This window comes from Papilio polytes, unplaced genomic scaffold (genome assembly GCF_000836215.1).
Source record: "Papilio polytes unplaced genomic scaffold, Ppol_1.0 DF824146.1, whole genome shotgun sequence".
Classification (NCBI taxonomy): domain Eukaryota; kingdom Metazoa; phylum Arthropoda; class Insecta; order Lepidoptera; family Papilionidae; genus Papilio; species Papilio polytes.
In genome coordinates, this window is record NW_013525058.1 from 1,395,925 (window position 1) to 1,412,361 (window position 16,437).

The 16,437-nt window shown below is 36.6% G+C and overlaps 1 protein-coding gene across 1 annotated transcript in view; it reads right to left on the bottom strand.

The window, feature by feature from the left end:
* LOC106111729 (lysine-specific demethylase 6A) overlaps positions 1-16,437 on the bottom strand; it is a 34,547-nt gene that overhangs the window by 6,248 nt on the left and 11,862 nt on the right. The window contains exons 5-11 of the mRNA XM_013293872.1: positions 8,099-8,406; positions 6,631-6,856; positions 6,296-6,553; positions 4,131-4,326; positions 3,371-3,430; positions 3,148-3,265; positions 3-38 (exon numbers count right to left, since the gene is read on the bottom strand). Of these exons, the coding sequence (XP_013149326.1) occupies positions 3-38; positions 3,148-3,265; positions 3,371-3,430; positions 4,131-4,326; positions 6,296-6,553; positions 6,631-6,856; positions 8,099-8,406 (1,202 nt within the window). The remainder of the gene's footprint in view (positions 1-2; positions 39-3,147; positions 3,266-3,370; positions 3,431-4,130; positions 4,327-6,295; positions 6,554-6,630; positions 6,857-8,098; positions 8,407-16,437) is intronic.

Sequence of the window (16,437 nt, forward strand, 5' to 3'; positions counted from 1 at the left end):
GCCGCCGCCCCCGCCCCCGCCCCCGGCGCTGCTCTCTGCTGCACAATACAATACACTATGAATTTTTTGTCAAAACAGAAAAACGAAACAAACTTTTGAAGACCTAATAAAAAATTTAAAACTTCAATTTGTCATTTGGCTTCTACAAATGTTTTTATAGAAAGTAATATTTTCTTTATTTAGTCTCCATTTGTCTACACTAATATAAAATTAAATGTAGTAAAACATACGAAAACGCGTTTTCATAATAGCCGTATGTACTTCAAGTTGTGACAGTCAGTGACATTTATGACAAATTATTTTTCTAAACTAGTTTCAATAGCTTATTCAGCAACTGGCATTTTTTACGGAGAAAGTTTGAAGAGGCATGATTAAAAGTTCTCGTTAACGCATTTTATTATTCAGGCAACTCAAAAATTCATCAGTTCTAAACATAAGGTAGCATAATATTTATTATCTATGATATATATCTACATATTTGAAACCACAATTTTAATTTTCTTAAAGGTTTAAACTCGTATTTATATCGCCTATACATTATTCAATTCTATACTGTACACGTGTATTTTCCTCTTGTCATAATCCGTTTTCTGTCAGGAAAAACTTATTTTTCAAGGAAGGAAAACTTATGTTTTTGAGTATTTCCATAAAACACACTTAAAATTGATGATTCATCGTTTGATTGTTGGTTTAATTATACTGAGATATTTTATGAGTCACATTTTGTACAAGAATACGATTCATTGCATCAAGTTCTTCTTAAAAAAACAGACCTGTTGGCGCCGCTCAAAAAAATTATTTTATTTTATTTTATTTTATTTCATCTCTATTAATACTTTTTTTTTAGTCTGTGGTAGTTTTATACTTTATTTATCTATGCGTTTTGTTAACAGCAACTTTATAATCTTTGCAACTAACTTCCACCAACGTCCCACATTTGTAAATGATGCAAGTAAAAAAAATCCAAGATTTGTAACAAAAAGAAGTTTAATTTAAACTTTCTTGTTCTTCAAAGAAATGACCAGCAAATGTTTATGTTGTGCTTTGTCTAAACCTTTCTAACAGAGGCTTTATGTTTATTAAAAATCTTACATTTAAAAGAAAGAAGTCATGCAATAATATTGAAAACCTGGAAATTTTAGTATTAACGTGATCAGTTAAATTAATATTTCTAAAGCTATAACCCGCATTCAACCACTTTAGTATTCAAAAAACCGATAAAATGAAGCTGCACTTGCGGCAGGAAATCGCGGTAATTACTGTTGACGTCAGAAGCACCTCTTAAGAGCGCAATTTTTTTTTTCACTGAAAGTCAAACGCCGTTTATTAGCAACTGAAATTAATTTTGATGTAAAGTAACCGTGTAATTTCACTGAAAAAGCAGTCGTATTAAAAGATATTGGCATTTATGTTAATTTCCTTAAAAAGTGCGAGATTATATATATTTTTATATGATAGTGGAGGCCTACGGTTACATTTTTATGAACTATATAATGCCTAACCAAGAATACAAAATTCCGGGACTAGATTCGCCTAAAACCCTTCTGTCAATAATGTACGCAAAGAAATTAGTTTAATATATTTCTGCAATTTCTGATTAGGCTATAAAATTAAAATTAATGTGATTTAAAGGCACTCAAGAAGATAAAAATGTAATTATTTAAACAAAAGTTTTTATTATAATTAAAATGCAAATTTCAGCTCCCAGGATCTCACGTCAATTTACCGGACGTTGATCTGTTTTGCGTAAAAAAATATAACTAGCGAAGCTTGTCCACTTCGCACGAGAAACAAGATACGTAATAAAATTTATATGCAAATCATATCAGTATCAAATATCAGTAAAATGTTCAAAGGAATAAACAAGCAACAGAAACTTTAAATACAATAAAAAAACAGAATTTGAACAAAAACAAACTTCAACACAGTAGTACTATTTAATTAATGTCAACTGTTTAATTCCCGCACATTTCCGCTCCATTACTTAACCAGTCAAGTTGTAAAGAAAACAAGTACTAAAGGGGCAGTCGGCAGTGTACACCTGTTCCAAAGACATTTAAAAAATATATAGACTAGGCATAGTGAACAAAAATTTTCTACCTTTACTTTCTCTGAAAGGTAATATATCTGTCGATTAAAAAACATACTGTCATTTCGCACGTCAAAAACTTATTGTACTGTTGCTATTGTAATATTAGAGTATGATTAAAGAATTATTAGCAAAACAAAAAGTCTTTTTGGCTTGGAACTTCTTCATGGTCCTTCGAGCCGGATATGATATAATGCAAGTCTATCAAGTTTAGCATACGACCTCGTCATCTTGTATTGACATGTAATAAAATATTTTACAAAATTATGGTATTTCTATCTTTTGTTGTAAAATTAAATACAAACATTTTAATATTCTTTAATAACAATGAGATTATGCGAAAAATGTTTCAAGTGAAGTGTCAACTACGCCTTCTCTATACATTTTTTTAATCTCTTTGACGACTTTACCCGCTGTACGGCGACCATTTCCGTTTTATATCGTCTAGTGATTATCGCTATCGAAGAAAAAGTGCAATGTATGGTAAAAACATTTTGTTTGTCATTGTAAAAGAAAGTAACTTTCTTATACCCTTTTCTTGATACTTTGCACAACGTAACGAAATTAGTTATCTTACCAAATTGTGAATGTTGATATTGTAAGTGCAGCTACTAGCACCTAATAAATATCATGCTAATATTAAATGCGAAATTTATGATTGATTGCTTGTTGCTACATGTATTCAAAACTTTACTTTTTTCTGTCAAAACGAATTTATCACATTTTTCGCTATATAAAGAGATTACATATATGATAGTTGTGTTATCTATATCTATACTAATATTATAAAGAAGAAAGATCTCTATTTTTGCTTAGTGTATGCATTGAAATAACTCATAAACTACTGGGCCAATTTTAATAATTCTTTCGCACTTAAAAAGGTACGTCATCGGTGAAAAACATAGTTTACATTTTTTTGTATTTCACTCGGACGAAGTCGCGATTAACAGTTAGTCCTTAATACTTCTGTTTGACATTGACAGCTGTCATAGTGATGTGTATGTCAATAACCTAGTGTTGCGCCGCTATTCCGGTACCGATTCCTTAACAATACTTACTTGTGGCAGGTTCTTTCTTGATATCAGTCTGTGGGTCAGAGAACTTCTTGAGCAGATCCTCAGCGAGAGACTCCGCGCTCTCGCCGCCGCTACCAGCACTACTTTCAGTCTTCGTTACCTGTGAATATAATCACGATTAGTTTTTATAAATGACAATATCGTACATGTTACATTTAATGCCTGCCGCCATTTTGGAAGGGATGGGAGGGAAATGTATACAAACCGCACGCGCTCTCGCCGCCTGTGCCAGTCGGTACTGCGATAGTAATTGTTGCATCAGCGCCTAAAAACACATAATTTATTAATATGTAGTATTATTATGTGTACTACGATCGAGTTTCCAAAAAGTATATAAAAAAATCATTTGGTCTTAAAACATGGAACATTAACAAGTACATTGACAAAATGTTACGTAATAACTTCTTGTCATAATATTTTCAAAATGTAAGTCTGCGGCCGCGAAGGCGATAACAAAAGTATTTCTCTGATAAGAAAATTAATCATTTTTTTACTACAAGTAGTACTACTAAAGATAACGAAAACGGCATTGATAAATACTCTAGAATTCGCTAAGTATACACTACAATTTTATTTATATTTGTTCATTGAATAGAAATTAACCCTTTACGTCCCGTTAACTCTTACAATTATTTCTTTAAGTTTGGTTTATATATAACATCGAATCAAGTCTCTATGTACAGTCGCGGAAATTCGCGGTGTACCACTTCAGAAAAACTGTCTTGTTCTTTGCAACGAAACAAACTCCAACTCTTCCTACAATTAAATAGTTAGATAGCAGAGAATATTGCAAATAGTAATAAAAGTAGCAGTGTCGCTGAATTTTTATCGTTCAAATAAAATCATAAGCTGCGTTGTATTTATTGGTATCTTATGCGTCTCGTTTCAAAATGTTCAAACGATTGTAGCTTTTAAAGTGGAACACCGGCAGTTTTCCTAAGTGTACACGAAACATGTTAGTATACTTGTTGCTGCGGGGAGAGGTTGTGAGAGTTCCTCTGCAGGTACTGCAGCGTCTGCAGCTGCTGGTGCGTGAGGGGCGGCGCGTCCTCAGCCCTCTTGCCGGGGTAGGGCGGCGGCGCGGACTTCGGCGCGCGGGAGGACATTTCCGCTGATATCGGCAGATTCCACGCCTCCTCTATAGACGGCAACTGACGTCGTCTGTAACAAAACGTGAATACAAACAAAATTCATATATTTAGCTTTCTCCTGCGACTCCGTTCTAGACGTTCAGACTATTCTCTACATCTATACCAATTTTTATCTAAATCCGTTCAGCCGTTTAGGCTACTAACTCTAACAAACATCCATCCATCCATTTAAACTTTCGCATTTATTATATTAGTATGAAGTATGTGTGAAACCGTGCGTCATCCTGCAGTTTCCATGAAAAAGTGAAAGTCCAAATTCATTACACCATATGTTTACAAATCAATTAAATAAATAGATCAACGAGCGATCGCTGGAAATGTATTAATAAGTACTACTGGAATTCCGATAAAGCAATACAAGTATGACGCCTACTTCAGAAAATAACACTATTATGATAAAAGGTCACGTTCGTTGAAATATAAACATCCATACATTTATTATTCACAGCATAGTTTCATAAAGTTTTCAAATGACTAAGCATTATAAATATACAATTAGGTATTTCCAATGACTAAAATAAAAAAACCTACAAAGCTCTTCATTTGTCTACCAAAGAGTATAAACCAACATAAAACCTTCGTGTAAGCTTACGGCAAAATACTTTAATGCAATTACTTGTCGCGTATTGACCCAGTTTCCTAGCGTGTGAATGTGGCACAGCGGAAGCTATGCCACATAAACTGATGATTCAACTAATATACTTGTGGCATTGAAAAGGACGACGTACTAACAATATGTCGGAGCAATTCCGACAAACGCAGTCACGTGAAAATGTTCCCCTGGCAACTACTTTTCTCTAATTAATGTCGTTGCTACACGCACGTAACGAGACAAAAATAAATATCTATCTACTGTAATTACTAACACTGTTATTTTACTGAATAAACGCTCAATTACTTATTCCGACAGTTGAGATACAATTATCAATAAATTTATTTCATTAATATCTATATCGATATCTTTATTATTTACGGTCAATTGGTCACATTGAAAAAAACGAAAAAAAATCAAATGACCGCAATTGAACGCGACTAAATAGTTTATTAATATTGAATTATAATTATATTTTTTCACATTAGAGTCATAATTAAAACTAATAAAAACAACGCGTTTAAAAGTTAATTTATACCCATTCTACAAGCAAAGCGTAGAATCATTAAATAGACTTTTAGCCAAAAGGAGCATGGTACAAATTGACGCTTTTATAGTACTAATACATGGTATACGCGCATTACACTTACGATATACACACGAACAATGAAAAGAACAAAGAACGTGCCCGATAACAGTGCGTCACAACAAACATTGTAAGATACACGTTTACAAATGAATTGCTAATTAAAGTCGAGAGAGACAAAGAAATCCACACCATTAAAACACTTTTACAAAGCAAATGTAAACAACTTGGAAATAATCCAAACAAATACAAATTACCTATATTTATAATTTTTACTCAAAAGAACGAGTAGATCTATATATATTGTATTTACGTAAACAAGTATTATATTTCTATACTTTATTTGTTTATATCTACGACTGTGAATATAGAGTTTTTATCATAAATTGAAAACACTAGACAAAACAATTCGATGTTAAAATTATCATGACATAAAATTGATGTCGAAATAACATCTTAATTAATCATAACCAATTCTAATCATCAGACCTTGGATCGGTCATCCCGAAGGAGGTCTAATAATACCCACGCAGTAAATTAATGATTTTAGGTCATGGATATTTCAAAGAGTATTTCGGACTTTGCTGAGACGAGTATATTGGACACTTTTGGTATTGTGACGTACTAATGAACAAAATAATTAATGTAAGTTTATTTTCATCCGGCAAAGAACGTTCTTCAATTTAATAAAGGCCTTATTATGATTTTTATAAACTGGATAAAGTTAACTTGCAGATAAGAAAATAATAATTCAATAAGTGCGTAAAATGTATGTAGAGGTGAATACAGAGGCGTACTTACTTGCCAGTGACGGAGGGCATGGGCGCGTGGGCGAGGTGTGCGCGCAGGAAGGCGAGGCGCTGCCGCAGCGGCGCGTGCGCGCCCACCGCGGCCGGCCCGCCGTTGCTATAGCACGCGAAAGCATCGCGCGCCATCTGGCAACTTTCGTACAAGCTGCCGAGATTCGTCCACGCAGCCGAGTGCCCCTTGTCCAGCTGCACCGCGCAAATGTACGCTTGCAGAGCATCCATCGGCTGATTCTGTTGCTGATACAGCACTCTGCACAACAAACAAATTGATAAATCCCTAGATTCATTGACAATTAGACTAATAGTACATTATATATTACTACTTACCCTATAGAGCACCATGTATCGGCATTCCCTTCGGACTTCTCGACCGAGTTCCTGTACGCGATGAAGGCGTCGTGCACTTTGCCCTGCGCGGCAAAGCACCGCCCCAGTAGGTAGAGACCAGCACCGGAGTCCGGCTCTGCGGCCACCGCGCGCTGCAAGCACCACACGGCGGCACGCGCGCGCGCCGGCGCCTCGCCCAATGATACGCACCGATGATAAAGCCAACCTAATCAATTAAATAAAGAAGCATAAGTCCTAGAGTCGTCATGTGGATGTCGATGTGGTGCTCTAATTTCTATTGAACACAATTAAAAAATTTGTCTCGATCTTTATCAATTGGCAATCGGAATATTCACATAATTAAATAGATATATTCTTGCCTTGTTTTAAAACGTTCAATCATATGACGTAATTGTAACAGAATGACTATACCAAATATAGAACATATTTGCCGTACCTAATTTGATAAAAACATTGTTATATACCTACAAGGCTGTAAAACAGGAAAACTAGTCGGAATCTTTGTATGCCATATGCTTTCATTTCCGTCCGATTGCTTACATTTGCGAAATTTCCTTAAAAAATGAAAGAGAACAAGTTTCTTAGTCACTCGTTTCTCATCCGCAATAAAGTTGTCCGCAAACCAGATCCGGTGGGCGCTATGAACACTCTCATTATGTCATGCCCGGTTCGGTTCGCATCTGCTAGAGTCCGAACAAAATAACTGGCCCGCTTTGACAGCTGTCCGAGCAACATAATTAAAGCTGTTTTAAATCAATATGGGAAATATTGATTGAATAAACCGGACCACCTTATTATTTTGAGAACACGACTTAAATAAACATTGGTTTTTATCTAACCTGTTCATTTTAAAGTAACCAATTATGGAACTGGAGCATAAATGTGTAAGGGAAATTATGAATGAATTCTGTCTGCTTTTTTAAATGGATAGACGTCAAAATGGAGTAATTCCTAATTCTTCCGTAAGTATTATTATGAAACTAGTAAATGTCCTTGTATATCGAAATACAAAAAGAATTACGTGTGCGTCTAACCGCTCATTTGTCGTATATAATATCCATTGTAGGACATTTACAAAAGTAGAGTTGTAGTGAAATAAATGTCAGTAAATTATCGCTGAAGTTTGAAGACCTAAAGTGCAAATACGTTAGTAGCCCGGGGTGAAAGTATTGTAAAGGACGAGCCGTCCGTTTTACACAAGGGCGAAACATTAACGTTAGGTCGAGCACCTTTTTATACTCTTGTAGGCTAGACGAGTTTTATATCTCGAGCATTCAATGTGCGTTTCTTTATTTCTCCTCTATAGGTTTGGAAAAAGTTGTCTTGATTAAACAATAAAAATTATAACGTAAATTAATTTAAGGGTAAATAACTCTTATAAATTACTTGAAATTAGGTGGAACTGGCGTTAAGTGATAATTTAATACTGTTAAAGAAAGTCACTCACCTAACTGCCTGCAAACGTCTGCTTTCAACGAGGAAGAGAGTTGTGGTTCCTTGAGAAGGCGTTCATAGGCGTCTCTGGCGGCTTTGCGCAGTCCTCTAGCTTCAAGGAGGTGAGCGGCGTGGAAGCTGAGCTCGAGGCGGGTGAAGGTAGCGTCCTGGTGAGGGGCGAGGCGCGCGCGACGGAAGTGCGCGGCGGCCGCGGCCCAGTGCCGGCGAGCCTTGAACATGAGGGCCAGCCGCAGGTGCGCGTCCGCCGCGCGCGAGAACCCCGGCGACACGTACAGCGCCATCTGCAGCGCCCGCGTTGCCCTGCCGCAAACCAACCATAGAACACGCCCTTACCATACCATAACATTGAACTCATTGATGCATATGCCTAGTGCTGAGTGCCAATCCAAAGTCAGTATCCATCGCTGATGATTTGTTTTGCTTATTGTTAATTTTGTTTATCACACACATCTACTGCTTTCAAAAGTTCAGAAATATTAACCGTATAACATAAATATAATAAAGCAGTAGTTAGAAGACTAGCATTGTCAACTTGTTTATTTCAAGCCATAAATTTCTCCAATTAATAAACAATCACGTGAATTAATCGAGTGAGAAACTTGGCTTACCATGTTTTGTTGTGAAGTACATTGCAACACCGCCGCGTCCAATTACCGGACAAGTGGAAATTGAAACGGAATGCTGTAATGTTCTACATTTGCTCAATGCTATGTGTACATACTTATATTACAAACTTCGAGTAACTTCGAACACAAATAGTTACAACTACCATTCATTAAGAGATAGTATAGATGTAGCATAAATGAATCATCTATATAGGAGATTCTTTAGTAAGCGTTAGTGAAGTAGTAACTAGTTACTGTGTGTTGTGATAAATGAAGGGTGCCAAGAACAAAATGTTTATAATGGTAACAAACACTGTTAACATAAATAAAATCATAAATCTCATTTTGTAAACGGATATGATTGCATTGTTTATTTACTTGTCAATTCATTCATTGAAAACAATAGCACAATTTTAATTGAGTACTTTTAAATCGTCGTTTTCTCTATTTCTTATATTTTACAAGTTATACAAAACTACTATTGTGTAATTTTTTGTTACACTCAATTTCGTCTAAAGTAAACAAAAACTCAAAGCCTTGTACAATAACATGAACTCAAAGGTGCACAGAACAAAACGAAATCGCATGAAAGCCTTTTTTGCTCCATACATAAAATGTTCATAAACGCTATTGGACCGCGCATCGCGCTTACAATGAGTTTTTTTTTTCAGTGCAATCCAAAAAGTGTATACGGATAGCGCTTTTGTTGATGAGAACGCTTGACAAAATTGTTATACAGTCTTTGCGGAGATAGTTACATTGCTGTAAAAACACGTAGAACGCTTGCTCACCCTGGGGCGGTGGAACTCATTCATGCAATGCTCAGGTACCCATGACTGCATAGAAAAAACAAATCTGGATTCGATCGTGGAAGTTAGATCGAAGACGTAGTGGACAAGAGGTGCGGTGAGGATATCGAGCGACGCATCACCGGAGCGTAGCGTCACCGATGCGGCCGCGGGGTCGCTGACCGTCCGAGGCCCGGCATGCAATCGATCGGACGGTGCAACGCAACGTCTAGACAGCGACAGCGATCGCGTTCCCAATACCGAACCAAACGACGAACCGACGCACCGCCGTCGAGCCTGCCTTTACCCACCCGCCCGCTTTTATTTAGATGACCTCCGCTGACATTTGCGAGCCGAAACAAAGGAGCGAGACAGGTGGCGTCCGGTGTACCGCGATGCCGACAACTAAAATTAAATGATACACACACACTCGCTTCTACAGCCTACACTCGGCACACTCGTGTGCCGGCGATCCGAGGAGCGCTTTCACCCGCGCGGGCCGCACCGCCATGATACGCCCAATATAATTTCTTACTCGCATTCATCGCCCGAAGAAAGTCGACCGTCAGTGATTGTCAATCGTCACGCAATATTTAAAAGTCGCAACAGAAACCCTGGCAATGTAATCGACTTCCCTTTACGTTCGAAGCCATATCAAAGACAAACTTACAGGAAATAGTGTCGTTATTCGGAAACGTTGTTCTCAATCATATTGTGAAACGTCGAAACTTATAATGTTTTATGGAATAATTATGTAATGGAGGAGTTATACAAAATGACTCAGTTTTTATTTGTTTCATACTATGTATATCTGCTACAATATAAGTATAAAAACATTGGAATTGTATCGAATAACATTATAAATTTAACGAGCTATCGTGTTGTCGCTTCACAGGAACATTGGTTGTGATAAGCGCAGCAACAGCGCGAGGCGGAGTTTTGGGGGCGATAACTGTTAGTAAACAAATATTATTATACTTTCAACTCGGCCAGATAGTGTTATTGGTACAACAAAAAAAAAACTAAAGCAGATAGACATATATGAAAATAAACCTCGAACATAGCAAATGAAAAATATAGACGCTCATAATCTTTCTTAATTTACATTAATAAACAGAAAAAAAATCTTTCGCAGAATTAAGATGAAAAAAGATTAGTATCTTAGATTTATAAACCAGTCGTATATAATTGCTTCTTTGAATACTTTTACAATTCTAAACAATTTAATGCAGGAGTCTCTACCTGCCCGAAAACGCAAGCACTGAGCCCCATTATTACCGGAGCCAGGTAACAAATTTTGGGTACAACCCTATTTATACATTCGGAGCCATCTTTCCACCGGTCGCTATACAAATCCGAAGCGGAAAATAAACAATACGCATGCAAATTGAGCACACGAACATCTGTCCCGATATTAATACCGCACGGCGGAATGAAATCGAGGTTCTGCCACGCTCGACCGTGACGGCGGAAATATAATGTTTACTGCGGCTCCTAGAAAGCGCTAAATGAATGAGGAAATACGGAGCATTAGGACAATTCATTTTAGTAATGTACCGAAACCCCGCTGGTTTGGGAGAGGACGGTGGAAAGGGAGAGGGGGAGAGAGCAGAGTTTGTTTCGGATTTGAGTGCGGGAGGAGCAAGGCACCGGCATGAGGCAGCTCGGCGTGACCTAGTTACGCGCACTCGCGCCGGCTCAAGGACGGATCGGGCGCTATTTATAGAGTTCATTCGTCGTTCGTCATAGCATCGCATTCACTTTACATAACTGGAGTGAGTAGTTGCTAGGTGCGCCGGCACGTGGCCAGGGAAGGCGCGGCGCTCGATACCGCGCAAAGAGTCGCCCGACTCTTTCCCACGGCCGCCGCCCCACCTCCGGGGTGAGGGGGCACCGAGCTTGCAATAATAATAACCCACTTCCCCATTAGCGCGGGGGATGCTCGAGATTGACCAGGTCACGCTGGCGACAGAGGTCAATGTTGTTGATATCGTGTTCCAAGAAAGCTTTACAAACATTGAAACTACATTGAAATTGTTTTACATTGAAACTAATCTGTGACGTTACAAATTCGCAATGATATTTCGAGACAAAATATGCACGGGTGTATTTTGATATTGCAATAGAATTGCAATAGAGAGTTAAAGTTTAAGTAAGATGACGATTAGCATATTTTCAATTTATGACAAAGAGAATTGATAATATAATGCAAGTAGCAGTCGTGATGCACTCGCGAGTCATCCGACTGCGTTATATCACGGCCTTGACGTGCGTATGTATGTACATATGCAATATTCTGCCTCGTAGTGCGTGCTGTGTTTGCGTGCATTTATAATAAAGCCATAGCGATTTGTGTTTACAACGAACGCTCGCCGATACGCATTTACGCCCCAACAAAGCATTTCTAATGCAACATTATTGTTTTGAAAACTTGTTCACATGAAATACATTGAACATGCGTTTAAAACATAACCAACAGATTTATAAAACATTATTTTAGGATTTCATTAGTTTTCGCAATTAAAACATCTTTAAATTAATTTCTACTACATTTAAGTAAGTTTTTTTTTATTTATCAATTTCTACAGACTCTTGGTCCTTACTCTTAATTGCACAGTTTGTTTTCCTTTTCTTTTTTTTTTATTTATTGTTTTTGTTGCGTAATCCTTATATCACTAGTGAGTTCCTTTTTTTAAAAAAAAATACGATTATACTACTACTTTTACTTATACTAGCACGACAGTTGTCAGTGGCGACTGATGTATCTTTAAACCGAGTCTATGTAATTTTTTTCAGACCTTCTACGATCGATGTGTCTCTGTTTCTCATCGCCATTTGTATGTTGTAGGCGATGATTCTCTCGTTCGACGCATTTATCGCCCTTGTACAAATAATACATACAAATACTGAAATAACAAAAATTAGTTTTAGCGTTAGGAATGTTATAAGTCCCAATAAGCTATAGTCGAAGAGCCGGCTAGCCGTGGCGTTGCGTGTTGCACAAAATTGATAATGAGCGGGCGAGGGCTCTTTTATCGCTGGCGTCATTGCTAGCTGACCCACTTTCGTCCAATCCATGTTACTACTTATGTATACTATAAGTACCAAACAATCCACGCGTCGTTCAACATTTTAAATATTAGTATGTATATGTCAAAGTAGGAAATTTGTTACAGTAAATTATAGAGGGCAAGTAATACTTTTATTGTGTTCGTGTTAGTATAAGATAACTTTGATTTGGACACTTAAAGCAAAATTAATTAATAGCAGCTTGAACTGCATTGGAAAATGTATTATTGAAAACAAAAGAATACATACGGTTGTGGAAAAAATTATTGAATTTTAAATAAAGTGAACTACCACTGGTCACATTATTTTTAGCTTCAAGGTTTGTTGATGCTGTGCTGTATAAATGCAAGCTAAATTTGTTTATCACTTCACAAACTTTCCAACAGAAAAACATCGACCCCGAACCCTGAATTAATATCTCATACATTTTAAATGTTTACCTATTTTCACTTTTAGAATGCCAAATGTTTTTTTTTTATTATTTTGTATATAAACTTGACATGCGATAAATAAACTGATATAATTAAGTTAAGATATACAATGTATAAATATACAAACATCTGGACAGTGTTGAATTCAATGACAAAGGAAACGAAGCGGGGAATCGTTAGATAAGCCGGTTATTCCACTCTGGCTCGGAGCGACCATGGTGCGGCACGTATAGCCCATCCTTACGGTACTCCGGACCTGTACCATGGCTATACTATGAATACATTATACCTGCTACATAGATGCGAGAGAAAATTATGAACAAGAACGATATACGTATTGTGCTTTTTTGTAATACTTGCAAGAATTTAACTTTGATAGACACGCGTTCAATATTTGTAAAGGCGATGTTTGTTAAATGATGTGATTCATCGAATTTTAAAATTCTGTCAAGATGACGACAAAGATTACAATATCAATGTTCACAAAATGCACGTACTCACAACACTTTTGTACTTAAAAAGATAAACCTCAAAAGATGATAAAGAATTTTGATAGAGTGAGCACAGCAACAAAATGCTCGAAGCGGTATAAATAAAATTAACAGCATCCTCTCTAGTCGACAATTATAGCCAGAGCTGGAGGCCGGCCGATGCGGAAGTGCATAGCTCGTCGTTGCATTTAGCTATTCAGTCAGCTTCGCGATGCGGTATGAATAAAAAACCGTTGCATCGGCACCGTGCAGTTTCTATTATACAACAGGTTCACCTCGGACTAGCAACTATACAATCGTTCGATAAACTTGTCGGCCTCGTATCCTTACGGTTAGAGTTACTGACCGCTAGTACAGTGGTCCATATGAATTCATAGTTTTGTTTACGAATTCATATTCATATTGCATATCCGGACAGAACTAGCATTACGGCCGTGACCTAGAAATTACATTTTCAATTTTACTCGATACTGGCATCTTACTCTCTTTGTGCACAAACACGCGTCTTGTCGGTCAGAAATACTTGACCTGCTTTATTCTGCTCTAGCTATTTCCGATTTTATAGTTTAATTTAATATCCGGGAAAAACCTTACGTAAAGAACGCCAAGGATTTGCAATCGTACTTATAAACAGTTATCGTGCAATGTAAATTAATAAATTTTGCATGTTATATGTATGACATAAAAAATGTAACAAGCGGACTTACGTTTAGATATTCTAATGTTACACGTGTTTGAATTCTTTAACATATTGAAGGACTTTAAATATACATAGATTTACCAAGCGTATGCGTATTTTGATATGCGCAAATAATCCAAGTAAAATCGTTCAAAAAACATTCTTCAAAAAATAAAAATAATTCCTAGATGTTGTATATCTTATAAAAGATCGTTCATATAAGAATTGGTTATCAAAGTATATTAAGGTAATGTATTAAAGTGAAAAAAAAACAATAAAATTATTATACAAACCTATCAAACACATGTTCTAAATCATGCACAGTAAAATGATGGCGTCACAAAAAAAGGAATGTGAACATTCTGCGCTATTATTACATTACAAACGGTGTAGTGCCCTTGATAACTACCCCACGTTTAATGGCACACAAGTGTCGTAACAAGTCCAATAGTTATTTACATGCAGCAGAATTAAAACTCTGCCCCATCCCTAGCGTTACCATTTAGAAGGGTTGAACCCTTTGTGAATTATTTTTAAAGCTTATAGACGTCATGTACTGCTCGCGAGACAATAGCGTGGGCAAACACATACGTGCAGGACAGTATACGTTGATGTACTCGTACTGTATGCTATTCAATTTTAGATAAAATCGGTAATCACATTGTACATACGCATATGAATTCAGCTAACATCTATTTTTGTCTTAAAGTAAAAAGTTATTTTTAAATACAGTCCATCCCATCCTTACCGGAAAGATTATGCTCTCAACGATTCAAACTGTAGCAACACAGTAGTAAATTTATCTCAAAATAAATTTTATTACACAAGTTTTTTTACATTGAGTATCAATTTTATTCTGTTTGTAAAGCTACATTGTGATGAAATGGGAATAAATAAATTTTAATGCTATTCCGCCGGATCTTTGAAAAACAAAATTTAACCTCTATGGTAATATGAATTACCATTTGGCACGGTTCTAGCTCATCTATATCGTTACTTTAGATATGTACAGTCATCCTTGTTGGTCACAGGTATCCTCCTTTAAAAGCAATAACTGTCTAACATATTAGACACAATACTATTAGAATATTGGAACAGATCGGTATCTACCAGACGGCGGTAAGCACAAAGGTCGAGGTAGGTACGAGACGTTCCATCCACGTGTCAAGTTCGGTATTTGGAGTTAAATTATTTATAGAACTCGTTAAACAACAATTTGAGGTAAAATTGTTATTTTAATTGGCTTAGATGGTAACATCATAATAACGTCAGATCATTTAAGTTTAAAAAACAAATACATATAAAAAACATGACATTTTTTAAGATTCATAAATAAATTTGATTGATTTTTAAATGGATACCAATTAGTTTATGGACAATGAAAAAAACTAATTAAAAACAAGACAGGGGAGTTCTTACCATATTGTTCTGTAATACGGTAAAGCCATGCAACGACAGCTGTTGTATGAATGGACTTGCTAACCAGGAAAGTGCCCTAGCAGAGCAAACTTCGTAATTAGTGAAATTATTTAAGTGTGTTGTGATCTTATGAAATTACACCTTCGGAGGACAATCACATAAACAAAATTATCTACTAGTAAAATAAAGTTTTATTACTTTTACGTTAAGAATTCTGTTATTGGAATATTTGTAAGGAATCCAATGTAAATGTGAACATTTGTGACATTACTAGCATAACGAGTAGTGCATGGCCCCGGCTGCGGTAGGGCCGAGGGACTAGCAAGGGAGGGGGAAGGGCGCGCGGGTTGCGGGAGTGGGGGGTCGGTTATCGTTCAATAGTGACGTAACGCGTGTCGCAAGCTCGGAGTCTCGCTACGGGCCCTTCCAATGCTCCCTTTTTACGGTCACCGGCCGCTTTCTAATGCCCATTGTACGTGTACGTACGCAGCGAGAGTTAAATCGTAAGCATGGTTCGACACTCGTGAGAACTAATCATTACGCACCTTTTAACTATGCATACTCACGTAGCCTATGGTATGTGTGATATTTTTATTTAATTTATTAAAAAGTCTTGGATTCGCTTATTCGCCTTATAATTTCGGTTTTTCTAGCAAACTGAACTAAGTTCTTTAGAAGTTTTTTCTTTAGAAGAAACTGAACTTTCTTTAGAAGGAAAAGAGAAATATAACCAAACAATTCATATTGAAGAGAAACTTTGATAAGAAAAAACGATAAGAATTAATCTAAAGTGTAAATGAATTTTCATGAAATTCATGTGTGCTTGTCCCAGTTACACATAAAAATATT